The 26,827-nt window shown below is 42.8% G+C and overlaps 1 protein-coding gene and 1 long non-coding RNA gene across 11 annotated transcripts in view; one reads left to right on the top strand and one right to left on the bottom strand.

Annotated features, from left to right (window-relative positions):
• Nucleotides 1-21,143, bottom strand: part of AUTS2 (activator of transcription and developmental regulator AUTS2) — a 1,235,532-nt gene extending 1,214,389 nt beyond the window's left edge. For all 10 annotated transcript variants that reach the window (XM_055292935.2, XM_055292938.2, XM_055292933.2 and 7 more), the window contains exon 1: nucleotides 19,541-21,143. In XM_055292935.2, the coding sequence (XP_055148910.1) occupies nucleotides 19,541-19,849 (309 nt within the window). In that variant the 5' untranslated portion in view covers nucleotides 19,850-21,143. The remainder of the gene's footprint in view (nucleotides 1-19,540) is intronic.
• Nucleotides 21,144-21,462: 319 nt separating this feature from the next.
• Nucleotides 21,463-24,672, top strand: LOC129489806 (uncharacterized). Its single transcript, XR_008660089.2, has 3 exons — nucleotides 21,463-22,242; nucleotides 22,787-22,823; nucleotides 23,044-24,672. It is a non-coding gene; the product is annotated as an uncharacterized lncRNA (long non-coding RNA).
• The last annotated feature ends 2,155 nt before the right edge of the window (nucleotides 24,673-26,827 follow it).

Here is a 26,827-nt window from a genome sequence, read left to right as displayed (position 1 = left end):
TCCGTGTTAAACACATCAAAAAACAATGCGACACCAGAATGTACCACCACCCACTCACCCACCTCTCCCCCACATCCCCAGAATGTCATTCTTTGAGGGCAATAGCTTTGTTTAGTTCACTGTTTTTATCCCAAGTGCCTAGAACAGAACCTGGCACAGAGAAGAGAAACTCAGTAACTATTTGTTGAATGAACGAGTGGGCAGACGGAGATGGAGGTGCTGCATGGAGCCAAGGCCCACAGAGGATAATTAGGCCACACATAACACATAACTGACAGCACTTCTGAAAGAGGATACAGTCACGGACCTGTCCACAGAGAACTGATCATTCTGGTGGCAGGGCACATCTTACTGTACATCTTACCACATACTTCACTGATAAACCTGTGATATAGACCAAAAAGGCCCTCAACTACCATCCCACAGCTCAGAGCCTTCCTGTGAAGTTATGCGTGACTCCAGGTTTTCTAAATGTAACCCTGCATCCCCACTGACTTCCAAGGTAATGCTATAACTTTCACTCATCTCAAACACTTTCAACAGACAGTAGCTCCCAATACTTCTGAATTTCTCAGTCCCCTCTCTAATGCCTCACTCCTACTCTCTAAGTACCTGATGCTTATGCTTTGTAACGAGTAAGTAAATATATCCGCAGCTTGCCTCATAAGGTGCTGAAGAGGGAAGAGTCTAAGGAGAGGAACTCCCCAGGACATTACCCCCCAGAATCTTGAAAAGTAGAACCACATTTTAAAATGCTTTAAGAAAATGAAATATAAAGGCCAGGGGTACCACACATGGCTTGGTACCAGGCATCTGAGAGAACCTAGTGAAGAACGAACACAACCCTCCAAACAGTAGGTCTCTACCCTGACTGCATGATAGAATCCCTGCCTTGGGGAGCTTTTTAAAGTTCTGATGATAGAGGTGGGGGCCTCCTGCACCCTCCCAGAGGTACAGGGACTTTTTTAAAGCTCCCCAGGGTATCCCCAGGGTATTCTAATGTGTGGCCAGGTTTGAACCTCCTGGACTCTAAAACTTAACGGTTGACTGTGGTTCCTCCTCACTAAAAATAACCTACAATTTTAAGAAAATTATAGTAAAGTCATAAGGTTTTTTAAAGTTGGTGGTGGGTACATGGGTGTTGGCTATGTTATGCTTTATACTTTTCCATACGTAGAAAATATTTCATAGTCATATATACACATATGTACATATGCATACATTTTTAGACAAATTTAAAGCAAGCTCATAGTGTACTGGTCCTCAAAAGCACCAGTACTAAAAAGATGATTTTACATTCCTATGGATTATGGGCACTGGTGGTGTCTGGGACTTTTACTTCACTGGGGCTAAAAAGGACAGACCAGTTAAAACTGGGTTGGCTGACTTGAAAACACTGGCCTGTATTCTGTAACACACTCTCATGCAGGTCTTGAAAAATGCTCCAGTCAAACTCAGCTCAGAAAGACCAAAGGTACCTGCTGAATCAGGAATCCACCTAAAATCAGCAAAGTTGCCAGTACTGAGCCAGACTGGCTGTGAAATCCTCTACACAAACTAACACCTGGAGTCACAGCAGTGGGTTGTGACAAGTTGGTATTACTCCCAAGGCTAGGCCCTAGAACCATCTTAAAAGGGAGGTGAGGGGAGCATATTCCAATTAGTTTATCTAGAGACAAGCTCATCCCCCTCCTCTTTGTCAGAGGCGCAGTGCAGGCCCTGAATGCAAATAGTCTAAATTCAAATCCTGACTCTACAACTTTCTATCTACATGACCATACAGAAATTACTTAGCTTCTCTGCACCTCAATTTCCTCATCTCTAAAATAATGATAATGTGACCTACTATACAGAGTTGTTGTGAGGGTTAGATGTGTTAATGCATGTAAAGCTCTGGGTACAACAAATATCACAAGCAGTAAGCCTGTGATAAACATGAGCCATTGTGGTTAAAATAATTCCCCAAATGGTGGTGATTCTGGCACTGGCAAAGCTGTTTCCCAATTTGTGATGACTGGGCACTGGAATTCTATATAGTCTTGAAGCACATCTCTTGGAGAAGCCATACCTACTAACAGGAAAGGAGACACAAATCTTGTCTCCAAAAAGATGCCCCACGTCTCCTAAGACCTGGAGTGGTGGCACAAGGTATAATGAGAAGCTACTTTAAAAGAATATAACGTGAGCTCCAGATGTGAGATCTTGTTTAAACAACAGCTGGGTGACCTTGGGGAAATTCAAAAACACTTTCAGTTGGGAAATGAGGGCTTTGGACAGTTGCTTTCTGCTGTTTCTAAGCTTCTGGTGTCACTCAGTTAAAGTGATTGCAGGCCCCTCCCCACTCTCTGTCCCCTCCTCAATGGCTTCCTTCCAGCCACCAACATCTCCTATGTTGCTCACACACCATGCCACTCCTTCTTCCTCAAAGCCTTTACACTTGTTCTCCCCTTTCCTTGAAAGCTCTTCTCTGGGCTATCTGTATTTCTTGCTGCCTTGCTTCCTTCAAGTTTCTGCTCAAATATCACCTCCTCAGAGAAGCCTTATCTAACCCACCCTGGATAAAACATCACGTAAGCATACACATACAAGTGAGTCCTCAGTTAAATACGTGATGCGATGCATAATGAAAGCAATTTTACCATACATGAGGAGATGGTGCAAACTCCACACAGTTGCCCTGGCCAGGAATCAGTTTTTTTTCTCATCAACATTATAATGAAAAGAATCGATGTTATCTGAGGACCTGCTGTGCTAAGTTCTCACTCTTGCTTTACCCTGCTTTACAAAATCCCCTGTCACCTCCCAACATATTATATATTTGTTTATTTACAGTATGTCCCCTCATGCTTTGCTAGAATATAAACTCCATTAGAATAGATATCTATTTTTTCTTATTTACTATGGTACTTCTTGTGCCTAGAGTAGTGCCTGCCTAGCACACAGAAGCTGTCAATAAATTTTTTTTGAATGAAAGAATAAACAAATCCAGACACCATTTTCTTCTCAAAGAGAATGTTATCCTAATACATAAATATAAATATAAAAGACGGGTAAAGGTGGAGTTCTGGTTTAATAAAGTCAGGACCTCCCCTCAAATGACTCAGCGTACCCTGAGGTACCCAAAACCACTGCCCATGAGGATCTCCAAAGTCCCTTATCACTCTGAAAGTCCCCAAATCCACATTATTTCTGTTAAACTCCAAAGAAGAAATATTGAATTTGATGAATGATGTTCCATTCTGCAATTTCACTTACTATTCACTGGCAACTACAAAAAGGACCCTGAAAACTCAAATCATACCAAGTCCCACAACTGTTGCATCCCTAGAACATCTACGGCCAGATAGTAAACCTATCTAGTTGTGGGGGAAAAAACATCCAACTACAAAGGGCAGGATTCCGGGGGTGGTCTCTTTCCAGGCTCTATCACATGGTCCCTCCGCCTCTAGGACCTACTACTGAGCCTCTAGGCTGCAACAATCCCATTGCTTCTAAGAGGGGAAAGGAAGAAGGGAGGTGGACTTGAGACCCATGTGGAGATAGATGCTATACAAGGGAGGAAATATTTGGGCAACATGGCAGCCACCTGGTACTTTCTTGACTCTACCACTTAGTCTCTTTTTATATCTAAATGACCCCCAAATAAAATAATTCCTGGCTTAGCCTGCTTTGGGCTCACATTCAGAAAAACAGAGGTTGAGGGAGCATCCTAGAAAAGAATTCTGCACAGGACATGAATAGTTGAAAAAAACACTCCTGAGAAGCCAACTAGCTGCAATACTGTGATAGAGACTTAAACACAGCTAAAGGACCTTCTCACAATTGCAAGGAAGATATGAAATACACTCAGCAGACGAGTAAATACGACTTTTGCAAATCTCTATCATCCAGTCTAGCAGTGCTGAACTAAGCAAGAGTCATCGATTGAAAGCCTGGTGACCCATCCTCTAACACTGTAATCTAATCCTTAAACTAAAGACAATTTAATGCCTTTGCATGTCCATATGTTTTCTAATGACGCTATTGCTGTCAGCATGCTACAGGAGTGCTTCTTGGAAGATGGAAGTAATGACAAAGCACATCATTGGAAAGGCAATTATATGCAGTACTAACCATTTTACAATGGCCATATGGGCTGTATTTCAACAATGTAATTTCCAAATCAGGCTAAGCATACATATTTGTCTGTCCCTAATCCCAGGTACACCATACTAAACAAAATAAGAGTACAGCTGAAATATGGGCAGTAGATGTAGAAATCTACAACAAGAATGCTAAAATAGGCCGGATGCAGTGGCTCACACCTATAATCCCAGCACTTTGGGAGGCTGAGGCAGGCAGATCACCTGAGGTCAGGAGTTTGAGACCAACCTGGCCAACATGGAGAAACCCTGTCTCTACTAAAAATACAAAAATTAGCCAGGTGTGGTGGCGGGCACCTGTAATCCCAGCTACTTGGGAGGCTGAGGCAGGAGAATCGCTTAAACCCAGGAGGTGGAGATTGCAGCAGGCCAAGATCACGCCACTGCACTCCAGCCTGGGCGACAGAGCGAGACTCTGTCTCAAAAAAAAAAAAAAAAATGCTAAAGTAATGTTCACCTGTAATCAGAAAATAGATGGCACCCACTACCCTGAAGTGAAACTGACACCCATCCCTGACAGCCCATCTTCACACTATGTTTCTTTAATCAAAATCATCACAACAGGGGTATTACAGACCACCAGAGGGGCAAGGAAGGATACAAGGAACAGTTAAAAAGACACAGTTACTATCTAAGGGTTTACAGTCTGAGACAGGCCCTAGAGTCAATATAGAACTCGTATTTTACAAATACATAAAATCAAAGCATAAAAGATCACCTTTAAAGCCCTGGACTTTGTGGTTCCTTTTACAGTCATATTTAAATTTCAAAGAACATGTTTTGACTTGGGTCTCCCCAACAATTACAATCTGTAAAACAGAATTCTAGTATGGTATTTCCATTCTGGACATACAAAGGGGCAATTGTGCTTGTTGAGGTAGTTGGAGAGAGAAAGGCAAGACTGTGTGTCTCAGAGCATGGTGATTCCAAGAAGAAACTGCCACCTGTCTTCAGATGGATACTCAGATGGGCACAGTGGCCCACACCTGTAATCCCAGCATTTTGGGAGGTGAAGGCAGGAGAAGCACTTGAGACCAGGAGTTCTAGACCAGCCTGGGTAACACCGCAAGACCCCATTTCTACCCCTCCAAAAGAAGTTAGCAGGGGTAGTGGTTCACACCTGCAGTCCCAGCTACCTGGGAGGCTGAGGCAGGAGGATCACTTGAGCCCAGGAGTTTGAGAACGCCTGGGCAACACAGCAAGACCCTGTCTCTACAAAAAAAAAATTTAAAAATTAGCCGGGCATGGTGACACACATCTGCACGTCCTCAGGACGCTGCAGCAGGAGGATCGCTTGAGGCCAGGAATTTCAGGATGCAGTGAGCTATGATTACTGCTGCACTCCAGCCTGGGAAACAGAGTGAGATCCCATCTCTTAAAAAAAAAAAAAAAAAAAAAAAAGAGAGAGAGAGACGGAGAGTGACTCTTGAGAGAAGTGTGTAACTTGACTGATCTTCATATTCATCTAGAAATCTTTAGAAAATTCAGGCCCAGTGAGGGTATTCTGTGTGTGTGTCTTTATACCAACCCCCGTTCCTTGTAAATGAATGGTAATGGACCAGTTCTGAATCGTGAAGTCTTAGAGGATGACCTGTGTGGAGGCCCATCTTAGCCCAGGGGAAATGAGGAGGGGCCTTCTCAAAAATGTACAGTACTCTAAATGCAGTTGGGATTTCCTTAAGAAGTAAATCTAACAGTTATATTCATTAGCATACTCTTTGTAGCATAAACAAACCTCAACAGGGTGGAATGGGAAATGGGGGAGAACAATCTGCAAATCTGCTTAGAATAATGAAAGGAAACAATGACAGAGGAAATCAATGGACTATTTGTCACCTGGCATCTTCAACATACAGATATCAAGAAAAGCAAAAAAGAGCTATTTAGTGTGGTCTTTTACCAGAAAGAAAAGAGTTCCTAATAGATTTAAAAAAAAAAAAAAATACACCTAGCCCTCAAAACAAGGTCTTTTTTACTGTGAAATAGATTCTCAAGACAAGTGCTGCTTCCTAGAATAGTTTAAAAGCAGACAAGACAAAATACTTCAGAATCTATAGCAGAATATAAGCTTATATGCACAGTAATCTGTGAGGGCATGCCAGTCCTCATTCCAATTTTACATTTGTGTTCCAGAGAGCTACTTTTAGAATTCAGTGAGATAAATGAGTGCAAGGGTTTAGAACAGACACTGACACACAATAACCCTCAATATCATCAGCCTGAATCCTTGCTTTTGACAATGGTTTAAAAATCTACCTGAGTAGTATAACTTCGGAAAAGGTCAGATTTTATAACAGGGAGAAACAGTGAAACAGAGAAAAAACAACAACGAATATGTTACAGATATATTGTACGAGTGGCAGCAACCTAACTGTAAGCTCCAACTTTTCAAAGGAAATAAAGACCTGGACAATAAGTACTCTCCCCTCCCTAAATCCTATTATTATACCTAGAAAATCCTTTGTAACAATTTTCAGCACAACAATGAACAAATGTGGTCTACCAGAGACCATGTGGCCATCTTTCACAAAATGCATCTGTATGAAAATGAGTAAAGGGATAAGGAGCCCAAGCTTTCAAGTCAGGCAAAAACTGCTACATTTCTTGCCTCTCTTATACTGATCCTGGCCAAGTTGATTTAACGGCTCTGCGCTTCAGTTTCTGCAACTATCAAACAGATTATTATTCTTTTCTTCATGGGGTGCTCAATGGGATAACGAATGCAAAATTGCTAGCACAATGCCTGGCACAAGGTGAATAGTAAATAGCAGCTCCCTCTTCAAAAATTTCTTTTCATGGAATTGTTGTCAACTGTAAATAAGCAATGACTGAGTACCTACTATGCATAGATTACTGGGTGAAGAAATAAACAGTTCTGAAAGCCTCAAATATCCCCAGAAGGATATATATAGAAAGAGTGCAGGGGTTACATTTAGGCAGAGAATATAGAGAGAATAACAATACATAAGAAATAAAATGCTGGGCACAGTGGCTCACTCCTATAATCCCAGCACTTTTGAGAGGCCAAGATGGGAGGATCGCTTAAGCCCAGGAGGTAAAGACCAGCCTAAGCAACACAGGGAGACTCCGTCCCTACAAATAATAAATTAGCCAGGCGTGGTGAGACGCGCCTGTGGTCCCAGCTACTCAGGAGGCTGAGGTGAGAAGATCGCTTCAGCCCAGGAGGTCAAGGCTGCAGTGAGCCATGACTGCGCCACTGTACTCCAGCCTGGGCAACAGGGCGAGACCATGTCTAAAAAAAAAAAAAGTTTTAAAATAGAAATATAGGGAGAAAACTCTGGCTCTCTCTTTTCCAAGGTTCTGGTCTTAACTCCCAAAAAACACACAGCAAGCCATTACAAAGCATAAAACAGACCAAGGAAAAATTAATAGCACTTTAACTTCCCACCAGATCTCAAAGTAAACATGAAGCCCATAGTGTCACAGTCAACACTTCAAAAACTCCTTCAGGCGGGCCCCAGGATCTCCATACATGGGAAAACCATGTCAGAAAGATGAAATACCCCAAAGGCTAAGAAATAAAGCATTTCTCAGACCTAATCATTTCTCAGAAATAATCCATATCCCAGCATTAAGACTATCAGTAATGTACTATCATTAATATTATAATCATCATCAGTGATTCTGGAAACAACTAATAGCTATAGTTAAAATTAATTCTAGGTTTGAAATACAGATAAAAGGATAGTTTTACTGGATAGTTTGAAGCTTGAATGATTCAAAGTGGAAAGCCACATTGCCAAAATAATTTACAATTTTTAAAAAATGATCAAGAGAGGTAGAGGCAGTATAGACATGCTGAGTTAAACAGCTTTTAATGCTTTCAGATATATGTAAAACTACTTTTAAACACAGGAATCATTTCTGGAATCACATTATACTTCAATATTTAAAAACATTTATATTCTTTCAACTGAAGGTGACCTGGAACAATCTGGTCCATTTCTATATTAGACTAATAAAACATTTTAAAACAACACAAGTGTCTAACACAGCAGGTCTCAACATTCAGGTGTGAAATCGCACCTCCCAGCACACAGGCTGAATTATCCCCCTGCATCTCACCTGCAATTATCATTTGCTCCCTCCCCAAGTGGCTCTAAGACACCACATATCTTCCTAGGCTCACATCTGGAAACACAAACTCCCTCTGGGGGCCTCATATGCTAAGGGAGTCAGAGAGCACAAAAACAAAAACGTGATGCTGGCTTGAACAACTTCTGAAAAATAACTATTTTCAACACACATATAAAAGTAATCTGATACAATTAAAATACCCTTATGTCACTACGGTTAGGAATAAATATTTTTCCAAATAAAAAGGGTAAATTTACTTCACAGTTCTGATAGAGGCCAGCTTCTTTCATTAAGGCCAATTCCAAAAATTTAGCAAAGGATATTTCATCAGTTCATAGGGCATAATTAGATGTTTTGATTAAAGCATTTTCCTCCCCTGGTTAACAAGATATAACAGATGTCACTGACTTCCCTAATAACAATGCAGCCCTGCTTTTGGCATCTTTACAATTTTAAAACTGAACTGTCATATAGAAAAATTACAGCTAGGGTGTCTCGATACAATCATGACTCTGAAGTGGTTATGACATGCCTGGACTCCTCAATGGAACAAATATGGAAATCATATTCCGTATTCATAGCTGGGAGCCCTCCTTAGCAAGCACTTGAAAACCAAGCTCTGAAATCTGAATGATGCGGGCTTATTCAAATCACCACCAATTATTCCTGGAAGCACCGACCAAGTGTGGTATAAAACCTGAAGAGAAAATGCAAATCTCACAGTCACTGTCTTCCAGGAGCACGGAGAACAGAGCACGGGGAACACATGCAGAAAACTGTCTCAGAAGAAGCAATGCCCATCTGAAGAGACTCACTCCACCAAAATCCCAGCCTCCCTGCAGAGAGGAGGAGTACTATAGTTGATAAAAAGGACTCATATTTTTCACAGCAAGATTCCCCTAGTGCATTTGATCCAATTTACAAAAATTCGATTTACACCAATTTTGTCAACATATCAGTCCAGAGAGTAACTAGAGATAGGCCTGCATTTTAAATGGGAGGCAGAGCCTGTCTGATTGAAGTTCAACTCAAACATCCTGTTTTAACAACTCCATTAATGAAATGAAGCACAGATCTAAAGATTACTCAGCCCCTTTGTCAGTCGCATGTGTTATTTATAGGACAGCATATCAATCATGTCTTCCCTTTATTATTTCCTACTTTCTGATCCTAAGCTATTTGGTCTGCCAAATTAATACATTCCATGGCTGCTGCAAATCTAAACAATGCTTGATAAAAGATTAATAAAATAGTTGGGTTCTCTGCAACCACATACACACCCAGGGAGATTCATCGATGTCTTTTTATTTGCATATTTGGCTGACTGCCCCCTACAGCAAATACGTAAGGCACAATGCTCAGGTATCCTGGTTTATGGTTTGCATTTAATTCAGGGTGTCAATCTGCTTCTGTTTTAATTACATCCATCTTGATATGTTATTACAGTCCCATGAAAACTTCATTATATGAATGGCTATGAATACATACACATGAGAAACAGTTGTTATAAATGTTCTGGTTCAACAATGAACAGGCAAGAAGCCTTAGTCAACACGTCATGTGGATTTAATATTTTGAGTATTTCCTCCGAAGAAAATTTTGGTTGAGCCTTCAACTCCACTATACTCCAAAGTTCACTCACTCCATACATCCTGCTACCAATGTTATGAAGTTGCTCTGAGTTTCCACGGATTGCTAGGCTAAAGAAAATATTTTACACAAAGAAATTATGTTAAAAATTTTACATGGGCCACATTAAGGTCATCTTACATCCAAATAATTATTTTATCTTTCCACTGGACATTCAATGATGAGAAACCACCCTAATATTTATTTTTTTATTTTACATCCTTATAAAAGGGAGGTGGGGGGCAGTGTTTAAAAACGATGAGTGTACCTACAGAGAAAGGCCAACTAATTTCAGGATGATATACTGGGAGAGAGTGCAGGGAGAGAACAACGCTTTTTAAAGGTTCTTGATATTGTGTAAATCAGAACATTTCTTAGCTGAAATGGGAAGCTTTACAATCATGGGTGCTCCTCCACATTTGTAGTAAGACTTTTTGTTTTTAAAAATCTCCTTCCAAGGTTCCCAATCCTTGGGACTCCCCAGTACTAACTTACAAGAAGCAGTCTCCTAGATTCATAGGTTAACAGTGAGAGCCTCTAACTCCCAGTGTGATCTTGAACAGGTCAATTAACCCCTGTGGGCTGTGTTTTCATTTGCAAAATGAGAGGTAGAACTACATCCCTAAAGACAACATCTGTGCCTCTGATGCCACATGGCTTAGAAAGCACATCAACTAGCAATGGCTGGAATAAAATGGATCAAAAGGCTGCTATGAAAAAGTTTAGGTCCTAACTTTAGGATACCTCCTAAAGATTTAGCTCTGCATATTAATCTCAAAACTGTAATTTTCAAGCAGTCATAGTGACCACCGTAACAAATGAGGGAGCAGACCACAATATGCAGTAAGACACACTTATCAAATGCTTGTTTCCCTTTTTGCTCCAGTGAAAGTATAATTTCAACTATATAAGATCATTTCTTAGAAAAGCACAGTCCAGACTTCCATTCTCTTTGCCAACTGAACATGTACAGACTGAATGGGTGGGAGTCACTGGAATTTCTATCATGTGGCTAGAAAACAAGTAATAATCTAATGTTCAATTATTGTGCTATCTACATCTTCATTCTTTTTTTCTTTGTAAAGATTTTAACTATAGAACATTTCGCTAAACAACATTTAACCAGCAACCTTTAGCCAACAAGTATAACGGAACAAAGAGATCTAGAAGAAAACAAGAAAAAAGAAGTCTACTTCAATATAACAACTAAGAAATACTTAACAATATGAGACGACTGTAATCTCTTAATTCCTCTTTTTAAGTTTTAAAATATTACTGCCATCAGAAACTTTACAAAAACTTAAAATGAGGTTTTGTGCTGCAAACGAGGGTAGGTGTGGGGACAACAAGGAAAATGAGATCCCTCAGGTGTCATCACAACTTGTCCCTGGCAATGACTAAAACTCAGTCTCAGGTTTAGAACTTACCCACAGTTTGAAAATATCAGATTTCTTGCCAGGTGCAGTGCCTCACGTCTGTAATCCCAGCAGTGTGGGAGGCTGAGGAGGGTGGATTGCTTGAGCCCAGGAGTTTGAAACCAGCCTGGGCAACATGGCAAAACTCTATCTCTACAAAAAATACATAATTAGCTGGGCATGCTGGCGTGCACCTGTAGTCCCAGCACTTGGGAAGCTGAGGTGGGAATATCACCTGAGCCCAGGAAGGCCAGGGCTGCAGTGAGCCATGATCATACCACTGCACTCCAGCCTGGGCAACCAAAGTAAGACGTTGTCTCAAAAAAATAAAAATAAAAGAAAGAAAATAGCAGATTTCACCCATGTAACCAAGAGTCACAATCTATATTTGCAGGCTGTGCTTCCGTTAATAGCAGCCACACAATACTTTCAATTTAAAGACTTTCTGCCAAAAACGGATCCCAACTTGCATTAGCAATTTTCCATTACTTACAAACTGTGGGCTTTTCTCTTGTGACTCCATTTTACTGCACATGGGTTTTCCAGGGCTCCAGAGGTAACAAGGGGGTATGGCACCGAGAGGTATTGTGGCAAGCTAAAATGACAGTTAAGTCATTTTAAAAATATTTGTATGTAGTTGATCATTTATAAGGTTTGCTCCGGCAAACAAACTAACTAGAATTCAGATATAAGCTGAGAAATTAGAAAAGTGAGCTGTAACGGCCAAGAAAGCTGTGGCAAGCAATTCACCTTCAGAGAGCTAAATTAGAGTTCCTCAAGCAGATTGTCACAGTTCAAATAATGAAATTTAAAAATTTTTGAATTTCTGTGTTTCATACACAATGTCCTAAATGCATTACCTTTTATTAACAGCATTCATAATTTTGATAGCTCTACCTCAGTAAAGAAAGAGAGGAAAGGAAGAAGGATACGAAGGAGAGAGAAAAGGAGGAAAGGAGGGAGATTGGCAGCAGGTGAGCAGGGAATCTAACTGGACCCTAAGAAAGCCACATACACTAATATGTGAAATAAACACCTTCAAAGAAGGCACCAATTCATATGATTTCAGGGTCAAGAGCCCCTTGCAATGGATGGAATCAGAGACCTGAACAGGACTAAGACATAGAAGCCTGTACTTGTCTAGTCAAATTCTAGAAAATCCACTCCTCCCCTCCTCATACTAACAGCATAAAAAAGGCCTATTCTTTGTGACCTCACAATATGTATTGACTGCATACCAACAGATACAAAGCTATAATAGAAACTATCATTACTCTGCAATTGTGTTAGAGAAATGAAGGAGAACAGAGCTCAGATTTGGAAGAAACAAGACACACTTAGGGTCTCACCAATCTTAAATTCTATGTCCTCTCCACATTCCAGAGAGGAAAAAAGTCTACATTCATGGAACAGGTTCTGATTATATAAGAGAAAACAGTTCTGCCCCAGCTCACTCATTATTTTTGATCCTCTCCTGTCTCAAGTTTTACCAAATTTATTATCATATTGCTCTTCTAAACTTCGATGATCTGAGTTTTCAAATCTACCTGAATCTTTTCAGAACTTTCTAAAATTAATAGCTGCTATCCCATTACTAGGTTCTTTATCCTACATCTGCAGCATATTGGGTTTAATCCTAATTCTGAAAGAAAAAAAAAGTTGCTTCTTGAGGAGAAAAAAAACAGCATGAAGCACTTTTACAAAGTTAGGCTGCATTTAGTATATTATGACTACTATACAGGATAGGGGTAAAATAAAATAAAATGTAAAGCCACTAACTCACCATCCTTCACCCTGTGCGTGCACACACACACACACACACACACACACACACACACACCCGAAATGCCACAGACCTTCTCGTCCAAAGGCTTCCAAATCTCATAGCTCTTAAGACCTAAATTATTCCTTAATAGCTAGCCTCAACTATTGTTGTGTCCATCTGGGGACCTTATTTCTAATCCTAACATTCTTTAAAACTAAATAATCATCATTTATCTTTGACAATACATAAAACTGTGGTGTAGAAGAGTCTCAGAATCTATCACCTTCAACACTCCTTGAATCATGTTTACTGTTCTGTTTCCTTAACCCTTTTTCAACAGTGAGAACTATAGAACACTACTCTCAGAGAGGATCAAAGGCTCAATTCCTAACCTCACAATTCATTTTTTAAATTCACGGATTCATTTATATTCCAATTCCAAAAAAAAGTGCAATTAGTCAATCTCCACAGTTAACACAAGCTGCATGGAATCATATCACAACGTTCAACCACATCTCACATAAATACTCCTCAAGTGATGCTCTGCCTTATAAAGTAAAATAATGAAACTCAGTAAGTACAGTAAAATACTTGAATTCATAACCACACACACTATTCATACCCTTCCTTTCCTCCAAATTCTCCCATCCCTTCTCAGATCCTAAAGCTATGCACACTTTCAGAAGTCAAATGCTGGAACTGACCCATTTATTTTACAGTCCCATGGCCAAGTCTTCCAAAAAAGAAAGTGAAAAATGCAACAGAAACACAGTTCTACAGCTTTCCTGGCTATGTAACAGCAAAAGAGAGGTTCTGACCCTTTTTTGAACTACCACTTCATATACAGCAAGCCAAAGGCAGATAATTTGAAATTGTTGTTTTAACATCAATGTCAACCTCCTTTCTCAGCCAACCTTTTTTTACAGGTTGCTAAAGAGCAGCAACACATGAAACTAGAAGGGACAAAGAGGATAAAACATTGGCTGAAGGGCAGCTTGGTGGCATCAGAATTGGGCTAGTATTATCACAATGAAAGAGCTATTAATGAGAACCACTCACCAATATTCACCTCCTGGTGGGGTTGGTAACAATCAGTAAAAAGGCAGATGTCAGGCAGGAAAGAGGAGCAGGAAAAGACATGGACTAGTCTCCCTCACTGTTTACATCTTCCTCACTTTCACTCCCCTTGCCTCTCCTGCTTAAGAAGCAGCTCCCACGCACCGACTACAAGCTTCTGTGCCTGGTTTTCCAAGTCGTCTACCATCAGCCCACTCACCCCAGATTCAGAGATCACCGAATTCCAAGATCTGGAGGGACTTTTTTGGATCCTTTCTAGTATTTCCCATACTGGATTACAGATTACAATGCAGAGAATAAAAGTGCTCTGTGGTAAAAACGGATTTAGGAAATTAGGCACAATACATTGCCTTCTCTGATATTCAAAATTCACATTCACACAATAGACTTTTAATTCTGACAGAACATGGCATCCATTTAATTTTGTCTAGCCCATCAAGTTTCAGAAACTATTTGGTGGTAGATCACTCTGTTTCAGACTAAAAAACGATTTATGAACATCCTGTAAAGCTATGTTCCCTTCCAGCTTGAGAAGCTTTACTCTAAACTAGTTTAAACCTCTCCACTAATGAATAAAGGAAATGATGCTTTTAGAAAGTTAACTTTCAAAGGCCACACTAGTTAGGCAGGCCAAGCCTGGAATGTGGGTCTCCACAGGTCTCCTGCCCCACTAACAAGCACTCTTTACTTACCTTTGTACTCATTTCCACCAGCCTTTCCTTGCCCCGAAGTCCTAACCACGTAGCATCCTGTTCCTGTGCCTTCTTCATTATTCCTTGAGAATGCTCTCCCTAGCTCCAACTCCTTCCCCATATATCCAAATCACATCACCCTTCTAGGTCCCATCCCCCCACCATGAAGCCTTCTTGAACACTTCAGCCCATCTCACTAGCCTGTCTCTAAAAGCCTATGGCGCTTAGTTGATATCAGGCATTCAAGTACCTGTTTCAAAATTATTTCATAGGTGCTGGCTTTAATTTATCAACTAAACTACATACTTTTTCAAAACGCTAGATTTATGTTTCGTTTCTCTATATTCTTAGTGCCTTGCACATATTAAGCACTCCATAAATATCCGCTGACTGATAGAAGGCACGTAACTAACGTTTTTTAAACAACTAAAGTGATTTGACCATAATAAATTGTTGGAGCCTATTAACACGGCATGTTGTAAGTACACCAAATTCTGTACAGCCCACTTATGCTACTGATTGTGGGGTAAGCCCTGAAACAGAGCCAGGAAGTGAAGACCGCATCAAAGTCTTGGTTTGATGCTCTAACCACTAGAAATGAGTCTTCCTTTACTTTCATAACCCTATAAAGCTCCAGCTGGGCTCTTTTCTGCTAATTCCACAAATTTCATCTTAGCTTCCCTTGGTCAGCTGTACAAAAGGAGGCTGCCCTAAGAACACAGTGCACAAAAGAGGAATGAGGAAAAATAATGGATTTGCAAAGTCAAGTTTTCAGCCATGGTACTCACGTAGCTTCCTAATAGAGACAATACAGAAAAGAAACCCAAATAGCAGAAAGCCAACACTATCTGACACATCAGGACACACTGATGGTAGTAGGACCCCAACATTCCCATTTATACTGTTTGCTAAAAGCCACTTTTTAAGAAAACTAGACATCTTATCTGGGGATTTTTGCTCTCATCCTGTCACTCGAAGAATATCCAAACAAATATACTATATACCAATGTTAATTCTGCTTCTCAACTGCATAATGAAAAGAACACCACGTTCAACTTTAGCCTCCTCGCCTACCCTCTTATCTTCTATCATGAGGCTCTTCATAATCATACACTTGAACTTCAGGGCACAATTACTCAAGACAAGTGTCCCTGTGAATATGAAACTATCTCAGCCAGTTTCACTGCCTATAAAATGTGAGACTTGTCAAACTACCCCTAAAGCTTTCATCATCTCAATAAAGAATCCAACAACAGCAAAAAATAATCAAGATAAAAATGCAGGTTCTCATTAGGCAAGTTATCACTTTTACTCCAGTATCAGTAAAATCAGTTGAACTGTAACTATTTATATTAGCACATTTCATAATGAGTTAGGAGCCTCTTTTTTAAAAGAGAAGTCCAAAATCAGCTACTCAGAACAAAATCATGGAGTCAAATAATGTGTCCATTAACACACAAAGTATGCTACTCCACTGTTTGCCAGCTATTGCTCTGAACTAGCACAAGCTATAAACCTAGCTGTGCAAGCCAATATTTCTGGTTTCTTTTCACAATATCATACCAGCAGCAGCCTTAATGACATGTGGTGACAACTGATTTCATTTCTAAACACAAGGTCCGAAAACATACTACGTATTTAGGATAACTCTTAGCATCTATAATAATTCTTAACTTTTACAAACACTCCCCCAACACACATTTTTGTCCAAGCTCATAGTTTAGTTGCCTGTTCCCAATAAGCCCTCACATTTCTTGGTGATAGTTCAATAAATCTTCCAGACTGAATAGAGTGGACCACCAGAGGTTTTAATTCAACAAACACTACACACATATGTTCTGACCATCCAGCATGGACACGATGTGATAGCACACAGCCAACAAAACTACCTTTTGCCAAAGAACCAGACATATATGATGATTTCTATTTCCCATTCTGTGTTTTTAATCTGACAAATGTATTTACGGCTTCCCTACACAGTTGGGCCTCTTAAAATATAAACACTGACAGGATATTTGATATTAATGAACTGTTATACATTTATTTAAGTGTAATAATACTGCTGTGGGGGTTTTGGTGGGGTCTGAGGATTTTTGGAGTCATTATGGTTTACGGATTCATACAGAAGTATTTCTGTATGAGATATATGGATGAGATCATATGTGGGAGAGGAAATAGATGAAATATGGAAAATACAAGATGAGATATGAGTTGGTAGTTCTCAAACTTGGATGTTGGGTGTTCTGTCTACTTCTGTATGTTTAATTTTTTCTACAGAATTTTAAGTAAACTTTTTTAAAAGTCAGACCTTTTATACCTACACATAGACATATGATATTTAGATATGAAGGTGGCATAGTATTCAGCTAACCAAAATAACTTGGATTTTGAATTTAGAAAAGTAGCAGAAAAAAATAATCAGAGCAAAGAAAGAAACGGTATTAACTGTACATTTTGAACTTGGTCTTCTTTTAAAATTACAAGTTTTTTAGGCACAAAATAAATCAAAATGAGCACATTTTCTCGCAAAGGCCAAATAAATAGATATATATCACAAGCCCAGTCAAATATCTATTTGTTAAAAATAAAACCATCAAAAAGAACTGCATAACTGAGACATATATATACATACATATATCCCTACTTGTCCTCCAAAAATGTTCGTGGGAATCCAGTGGCCCCTCTTGATTACTCAGAGGGGCCACACCACAGCTCAGGATAACCATGCAGAAAGCAGAACCACTTGTAACCAGCTCTTACAAGTACTTTCCAAAACCAACCACAGACAGCAATGATGAACCAAATTCCAAGCAGCATGTTCTAATAGGAACATGCTGCCATTTCAACTCCTATGTCAAAGCAAGAGAGAGAGACAGAAAGAGGTCACACTGTATGGTAACCACCCACCTTGGCAAACTTAAAGCCACAGTTGGAATTATTCTAATAAGTGGTGAACCTCAACACTCAAAATTTTGGCCAATAAAGCACCAATTCTAGAACCAGAGGGTAACTGATTCAATCACTAACATCAAAATCTATGACCACCACCAATACCACCAACATCACCATCACCACCACCTCTGCCACCACCACCACCACCAGTACCTCCCTTACTCCCAACCACTGGCCACCATCCACCACCATCACCACTAGCAGCCCAACCAAAAGCAGTTCAAACAGAAAAGGACAACACCGATAGGAAGCCTTCCTTTGAAAAAAACATTTAAACCTGACACCCAAACACATAAACAGAACCGGCAATCTAAACCTGTACAGTTACTGTATGTGAGATTTAAGCTGTCATTAAAAAAGCTTGCATCTGAGCATTTGAAACAATACCATAATAACAGCAAAAAAAAAAAAAAAAAAATGGAAAGGGAAAAGTTTCCTTCAGGAACCTCAAACCATCACATCAGGTTCATGAAACACTATAAGCCAACTATAAACCGTATCTTGGTTTTGTGCTTAAGAAAGGTGCACCAACTCTGCAGAATCTCAAAGCCTTCTGTGTGTGTGTGCATGGTGTGTGGGGGGTGGGGACAGGGAGGTGCGGGAGGAAAGAAGGCGGTTAAATTTATAGAGGCCAATGACCAATACCACACCAAACGAGATAGGTTCAGGCAAAGACAGTTTCCCCCTAACCCTGGACAGTCTCCCCCTCCCTCCCTTTTCCCTTTCCCCCTACCCTAGGAGCCAGTTGGCCAGGAGGAAAATGTGCATTTGAAAATCAACGCTGCAGGTGCCCAAGGAATAAAGAAAGACACACACACACAGACATACACAAAGCCAATCACTTAGAAAGAAAAAAAAAGAAAACACAAAAAAGCAAAGGGAGAGGGACAATTGGTGACAAGCCCTTCAGATAGCAGCTAGGATTTTATTCTTCCCTCCCACCAGTCTTCCCTGGTGTACCTTTTTCTGTCCTTTAACTAAATTGCTCATGTACACACACACATGTGCCTATGTATGTGTATAGATAATATTATAATTAACCCTTTCTGTACATACAGAATACAGAGAGCCCCATACAGAATACAGAGAGCTATTCCACCCTTCCCTCTTCTCTCCCCTCCTCCCTCCTTTCTCCTAACCAGGAGAAAACGCCCCCTTCCCCAGCTTCACCAAAAAAAAAAAAAGAAAAAAGAATATAGGGGGGGTAATGGGGGGAGGCGCAAAGAAATCACAAAACCCCATCAGTCTCCGGTCCCTAGGACACCCGGGAAAGGTATATACTACACAGACACACACACACACACACACACACACACACACGAACATATGACTCTGTAGAAAGCACACAGAGAACCGTCCACAGGCGCCCCAAACCCAGCAAAGAGACTTCCACCAGCCAAGAAGCCATGATTGGGGAGGGAGAGAAGGAAGGAGTGGGGGCAGAGCTCTCCGTGGAGAGGGGGCGCATTGTTGTGATGCCCGAACCCCTTTCTTTCTGCCCATCTGCTGTGGAGGGGGTGCAGGGAGGGGGCGCAGGGGAAAGGCGAGCGAGGAAACGAGGAAACGAGGAGACCAGGCACGGCTTTGCGACTCCCTCCTGCTGCCTGTCTGCCCGCGCCCCCAGCTCCCCCCACCAACAATAAGACCTCAGCCTAGACAAACATACAGACAGACAGACAGCCCGGAGCGCGGCGGGGGAGACAGGAGAGACGGGCGCAGCCGAGTGGAGTCGTGCATAAAGGGAACCCGGGGGGAGGGGGTCCCCCTTACCTCCAGCGCTTCAAAAGTGACAAAGCTGGTCATGGCAAATCCATCAATGATGTCCTCTTCGGCCGAGGTGGACTCTCTCCGCTTCCTCCGCGGGGGTCTGGGCCGGGACGGGGCGGAGGACGGGGGCTTCCCATTGTCTTCCTTGTCGGAGCCCGACGACGAGGCGAGTGAGAGCGCCCGGGTCCGGCCAGCCCCGCCGCCGCTGGCCGCGCCGGCCCCCAGCCCGCCCCGGGAGCGCCTCTCCCGGTCTCGCTGCGACCGCGACCGCCGCTTTTTGCGGAGTCCATGGCCCCGCGTCGGGCCATCCATGGCTCTGCTGCGCCGGGGTCTCCCCGCTCGCCCGCCACAGGCTACGGCCGCGGCCACACAAAAAAAAAATTGACACCGAGCCCTCCCTCCCCCTTCACGGCTTCCCTCCGCCCCGAGGAGGGCGCGGGGGAGACGGCGGCCGAAAGAAGGGAGAGAGGGGAAGAAAGAGAGGAGAAAGAAAAGGGGGAAGGGGCGGAGAGAGGGGAGGAGGGACGGGGAGCGAGGGCGAGAGGCGAGGAGCCCAAGTGTGGGGCTCCCCACAGCACCGAGGGTCGGAGATGCCTGGGAGCAGCGCCGAGCAAAGTAATGGCTGAACACACAGGTCTCCTTTAGAGGAAAAAAAATAACTCACCAAGCAGGCAATAAATCAGAATAGCGGAATGCTTTGATCAAGAGACTGGGAGGCTCCGGGGAGCCCTCCCCGCGGCCATTCTCCGCCGCGCCCCCCGCCCCCCGAAAACGCCCGCGCCCCCCTCAACCCGATCCAAAATCAGGTCCGAAAAAGGTCGCGGGAAAAGTGGGGGCAACGAACTTCACCCGCCCCTCGCGCAGGAAAACACCCCCGCCGCCTATCAAACACGCCTCGGAGAAAACTCACTCCCAGGCTCCCAAATTTTTAAGAAATGCAGCCGGGGAAGGCCGGGGCTCCGGAGCGACCCAAGAGGGGCGAGACCCCCCAGAGAGGGGAGCATAATAATGCAATCATTAGCGGAGGAGAGGGCGAAACTGCGAGCGGCGGAGGAGAAGGGAGGCGGAGGAAGGGAAGGAGGATGCTGCTGGAGCAGTTGTGGGGTTTGCTTTTCGGTCTTCGAGGGGGGAGGAGAGGGAGATGAAAGAAGAGAAGAAGCAAACCTTGTCGCTGCCACCCGCCCCCCTCCTCACAAAAATATTTTTTCCAGTCCCAGAGAAGAGGTCACCCTTCCTCAAAAAAGGGAGGGGGTGAGTCAGTCAGTCGATGAGGAAAGCAGAAAGAAATCTCCAGCGGGAGAGACACCGGTGCCGCCGCCGCCGCCGCTTCTCTCGCCGCCCCGCCTGAGGGAGAAGCGCAGCCGGGAACGCTGCTCTCGCCGCCGCCGCTAACGCTGCTGCTGCTGCTGCTGCCGCCGCCGCCGAGAAAGCCCCGAGCCGGAGGGTGCACGGCGTGTCCCCGGGCGGCTGCAGCGGGAGCCCGGGCACTGCCCCATCCTCCGCCCGCCCGCCTGCCTCGCGCAGCTCCCGCTCCTCCCCCTCCGCGGCCAGCCCACCGCCGCCGCCGCCGCCCGCCTCAGCCCAGCCCCGCGCCCGCCCGGCCGCTCGCTCGCTCGCTCGCTCGTGTGCGCGCGCTCCCGCACACCCGCCCGCCCCGCGCCTCTCTCGGCGCGCGCTCCCGCCCCCGCGGTCCCGGCCGGCGGGATCACGTGGACGGCTGGGCTCCCTCCTCCCCCGCCCCCTCCCCAGTTGTAGAGTGTGTAGAAAGCAAAAGGCTGGGGGCTGGCCGCGCTCGCGAGCCCAGGGCATGCGCGCTGGGGCGGCCGGGCCTGCGCACTGGGGGCGGTGGGGAGCTGTGAGGGGGGCGGGGGCGGGGGCGTGGAGGGGGCCGCCCGCGTGGGGTCGGCCGCGGCGGGGCAGAGTTGGCGCGCCAGGGCGTGGAAGCCGCCGGAGGATCCCGCCTGTCGCAGCGGGGACGCGTGCGGGCCCCTGCTCCCAGGCCACTTCCCGCGCGCGCCCCCCACATCCTCCTCGGGACACTTGTCCCTGGATCCTCTACCCCTGGCCGGCCCGGCCCGAGGACGCCTTCTCGGGAAACCCCACCAGCCCCCAAGGGTGTTTACCCTTGGCGACCTGTGCTGCGAGGGGAGAAGGGAATTCAGAGAAGGGCACAAGGGGGGCGTCCCTGGGAGGGGGCGCGACTGGAGGAGACAGAACGGGGAGCGGGTGCCAAAGCGCGGGCCTTTGCTCCGCCTGGGCGCAATGGGAGCACCAACTGGCAGAGTTGGAAACTTTTCCCCCACGTGGCACCACAGTGCGTGGCCGAGTGACCCCGCGCCCAGATGACCCATGGGATCCCCGCCTTGTCTTCCAGCGGGGGACCTTGGGACGCACGGGCGGCTTCAGATCCGGAAGCGCGAGGCCTAACAGCCGGGGACCGAACTTGAACCTCGGAGGCGGCCGCGGGCGAGGGGCGGGGCTGGAGGGGCCGGGACCGCCGCCCCAGCTCGAGGACCCGTTGGACCGGCAAACCGCAGTCCCTGCCCCGCGGGCTTCCTTTACTTTTTGGGAGTGGGGGGCGGTTTCCCTGCTTTTTCCACCGCAGCCCCTCCTTCCGCCGCAATGTGGCTGATGCTTATAAAAAGTTGTATTAAAGAGCTGACTGCAGCCGAGAATCGATCAACAAAAGCAACCAGCCTCTCTGGGTAAAATAGCTGTGCGTTTTTCAGGGCACTGGAATTGATCTATAGGATCGGAAAGACACCGACAGCCCGCTCTCAGCAGCTTCTTGGATACGCTTCACTTAATGTCCAGGCACATAAACACCACGGCACCAACCCTCCTTCCTCCCTAGTAGCCCATACTTGTGGAGGAAGAAAAGGAAAATACACTGACATGTATTAATTACTCACAATGGGCCAGGCACCGTGCTAGAGCGCTGTGTATATGATTTCACCTCTTTAGAATACAAATGTGCACATTTTAGTGTTACTGGAATGAGGGTGGTAGAGAAAACAGTAAGGACGTGTTTTCTCTCACAATCTGACATATCTATGATTGAGTGATTGATTGTTTTTCATTTAACAATTATTAGGCCTTACCAGGCTTAGCAGGCACAGTTGTAGGTGCTGGGAATACAGCGATGTACAAAACAGAAAAGATACTTCTTCTTGACGTTCTAGCAGGCAAGCCTCTCTCGTCTTATAATTCCTAATAACAATTTAATAGTTTGTCTTTCTCTTGTTTTAGGTCACACTCCTTCAGCTTCCCCATTTCTGAATCCCAGGTCTGGATCTTTATGAAATCTGATGGGGAGATGGGGTTGGGGGGACAGTGGGGGGCAAGTTGCCAGGAACAGAAAGGAACATCCACCCGACTGTGACAGATGAGCTTTATGCCAGTCCAGGAAACAAAACATTTGACCTTAGGCAAGACTTTTAAATGACTAGTTTTTTCTTCAGTAAATCAAAGAGGTTCAATTAAATGTTCAAAATGTTCCTTTTCAGGTCTATCCACGGCCTTCTCAACAGATGACTTCAAGTTGATTTCATGCTTTATTTCTTAAGAATAGTGACTAACCTACGGGATCTGATTCAATTTATTAGGAACACAGTGCCACCTTCCAAAATTACTTACCTAAGAGGACTGAGCCTGCTGTCCCTAGAGCAGTTAGCTAAAACAGTGCCTCAGTACGGAGCGTACCTGTGTTAACTTCTAGAGTGCTGTTTCCGGCAGCTGCTGAAATCCACGCTGAGGTTATGAAGCTCATCCTACAAAATAAAGCAAGTTCTTTGCAATTTAAAGCAAAAATCTGAGCTTATTTTTAGGGTTTTGGGGGATGTGAAAGTTGTCTTAGATAAGATTCCAGGAAAGCTAGGAACTAATGATGCAATTACAGTCACTTTTCAACAACTTTGGGGATTGGGTTGAGGAAGGTGTGAAATTGGGAAATATAATAAAAGGTATTATATTAGTGACTTTCTAGAGTAGCCCTTGGCAGTCCTGTCTTTAAAGAGTAATAACTGGAAAAAAAATGGATGGTAATACGCTGCATCCAAGAACCTTGCCTCTGGTGAGGGTAATTTGCAAACGCATTTTGGGATAATGTTCAGGATCCAAGTATAATCCTCCTGGAATTAGCAATGCCTTTTGGGTCAGAGTTTCGTAGATTTCTTCCATCATACAATTAAAATTGTTTCTGGATTATATTGCCCATATTTGTTTCTAATTCTCCATTTTGCCTGTGTTTTAATTGCTAACGATTAATAACTGCCATATAATAAGCTAAGCATTTGTTATGTTTCAGGCACTGTTCTAACTGCGTTACAATAATATCTCATTTAATTCTCATAAATTTTGAGAAAGGTTTTATTCCTATTTTACAGTTGAGTAAACTGAGGCTTAAAGTTAAGCATATTATCCAAGGTGACTGCACTCCTTAGTCATAAGCTAAATTTGATCTGAGTGACTCCAAAACCTGTTCTCTTAATGGTTATGCTGAAATGCCCTTCTTAGAATGATTCCTCAAGAAGTCAAATGCTAGGTATATAGTACAACCACTTTGGAAAACTGGCAGTATCTGTTAAAGTTAAACATATGAAAACCCTATGGCCCAGCAGTTCCATGCTTAGGAATATACCAATGTCACATGTGTGCCAAAAGACTATTAAATCACTCAGAGCAACCCTATTCATAAATAACCCCCAACCGGGAAACAACCCAAATGGTCATAAACAGTAAAATAGATAAATAATTGGAGGTATATTCATACAACAGAGTACATTCTACCACACTAAGAGTGAACAATCTGCTTCCAAATGCAGTAAAATATATGAACCTTACAAATATGCTAAGTGAAAAAAGGGAGACGTACAATTGCAGGACTCCATTTATATGAAGTACAGAAACAGACAAAAGTCATTGATGCTATTCAAAGTCAGGATAGTGGTTACCCTTGAGAGAGAGCTGATGACTAGGAGAGAACACCAATCGGCTTCTGCGGAGCTGGTAGTGTTGTTTCTTGAGCTGGGTACTGGTGTGTTCAGTTTGTGAAAATTCATTGAGCTGTACTATTGATATATGCATCTCTGTGTATGTAAATTATGCTTCAATAAAAAGCTTTAAAATGCTGTGTATATGTAAATGCATATGAGTATTGCTTGTGTACATATGAGTACCTATATAATACTTTGGGTTTTTTTTTGTATTAATGACACTGCTCAATGCTTATGAATAGTAAAATAGATAAATAAGATGTGGTTTATTTGGGACATAAATGAAGCTAGAAGCCATCATTCTCAGCAAACTAACACAGGAACAGAAAATCAAACACTGCATGTTCTCACTCATAAGTGGGAGTTGAACAATGAGAACACACGGACACAGGGAGGGGAACATCACACACTGGGGCCTGTTGAGGGGTGGGGGGCAAGGGGAGGGAGAGCATTAGGACAAATACCTAATGCTTGCAGGGCTTAAAACCTAGATGACAGGTTGACAGGTGCAGCAAACCATCATGGCACATGTATACCTATGTAACAAACCTGCACGTTCTGCATATGCATCCCAGAACTTAAAGTAAAAAAAAAAAAAAATGTGATTTATTCATACGATACTATTTGCTGAATTTGTGCCCACTCTTAGTCATCACCTCTCTATCAAGGGTAACCACTATCCTGACTTTTAATAGCATAAATGACTTTTGTCTGTTTTTGTACTTCATATAAATGGAATCCTACAATACATTTGCTGTACAATGGAATACCATATAGTAAACCAAGATGAAGTATAGCATATTATCAAATTTCTTACTGGGTAGCATGAAAGTTAAAGCTTAAACTTGAAATGGCCAGTATGAATGGACTCATAATTCATACCAGCAAAAGCTTAGATGAATTCTTTGCCCAAAAGATTATAGTTGATAAAGAGTAAAGCTAAAGAAATAATTCCAAAAGAGCTTGCTTGTATAGTAGAGAAAACAGTCAAGTGGTTCTGGAAAATACAAAGGGAAAAACTTACATCTGTGTTCAGGAATAAACTACTTAACTCAGGAGAGCCTCTTCAGCTATGCTTTTATTCGAATTGATGATTAATACTCAAACTACATCTTGAACATTCAACCTTGACTAGTCAGAGAATACTATTATAGCTCAGTGATTGAACTGAACTCTGAGCCTCACACTAGTAAAAGCTATTTTTGTATCAGACCTTCTAAATAGCTAAATTTTTATATCCCTCTGTCTTGCACTTTGCACTCTGCCAACATGGTAATTATTAGTACATCATTCTTGATATTACATACTGGTTTGTAATATTTGAATTTAATTTATTAGGAAAATTGATTTTAACTCAAGGCAGCTAAGGTTTATGTTTTGGTCGTTTATAACTTTCAGTTATTTTGTGTGCATTCCTTGCTGAGGCCAGGGTAGAACTGAGGTGGTTAATGGAGCTATCTCTAAGCCATTTCCAAGTGAGCAAATAAGGAGACTAACATGTTTAACTTCCTTTCTTTAACCCCCATACGTTGTTTTTAATAATAACTATTCCTGGGGTGAAGTGATAACTTGCATTAACTGACAGGTAGCCCATCAGCAATAACATTGTTGTAACTTTGCCCTAATTATCACCTGCTGTTTTAATTTTTTTTCACATTGGAAGTTGTTTTTCAAACTGCAGTTTTAATGTTTAAAAAAGGGGGGAGGAGGAGATGAGTGGTTCAATTTGCTAAATGTTGTATTTCCTTCCATAATATTGTCTGATAAACTTTCATCATCTCTGCAGGTGTCTCTGATGAATGACACATCGATCAACCCATATTCTTCAGACTCTGCCATATGAAGCCAATGAAAGGTGCCTGCTGGTGACCAAATGATGTTCATGTAAAACGGCCATTCTGGCAAATTTAATAAGCTTTAGATTTCTTTAAAAAACCAACCAGTATTTCTATCCCTTCTCAAGGCAATGTTTTCTATTCACTTGACATGACCAGGTAGGAAAATTGATGAATAGTCATAAGAAAAAACTTTAAATGACTCTTTAAAGCTACCATTGAGAGATCTCAGTATTTATTACTGATCATGAACCTGACGATCAATTCTTCTAATAGATTTGGTAGATGACTTGTGATGAATTGTGATTTTTATTTTTATTTGAAGAGCAGTATAAATCTAAACTGGTCGGATTCAGATAAGATAACATCCCGGTTGAAGAAATTATCAACTCTTTGGAATTATGTAACAAAATAATAAGTTATAGCCCAGACCTAATTGCATGCTCCTATTTACAAAACTT

This window comes from Symphalangus syndactylus, chromosome 9 (assembly GCF_028878055.3).
Source record: "Symphalangus syndactylus isolate Jambi chromosome 9, NHGRI_mSymSyn1-v2.1_pri, whole genome shotgun sequence".
Lineage (NCBI taxonomy): Eukaryota > Metazoa > Chordata > Mammalia > Primates > Hylobatidae > Symphalangus > Symphalangus syndactylus.
This window is presented reverse-complemented; position numbering and strand designations above follow the sequence as displayed.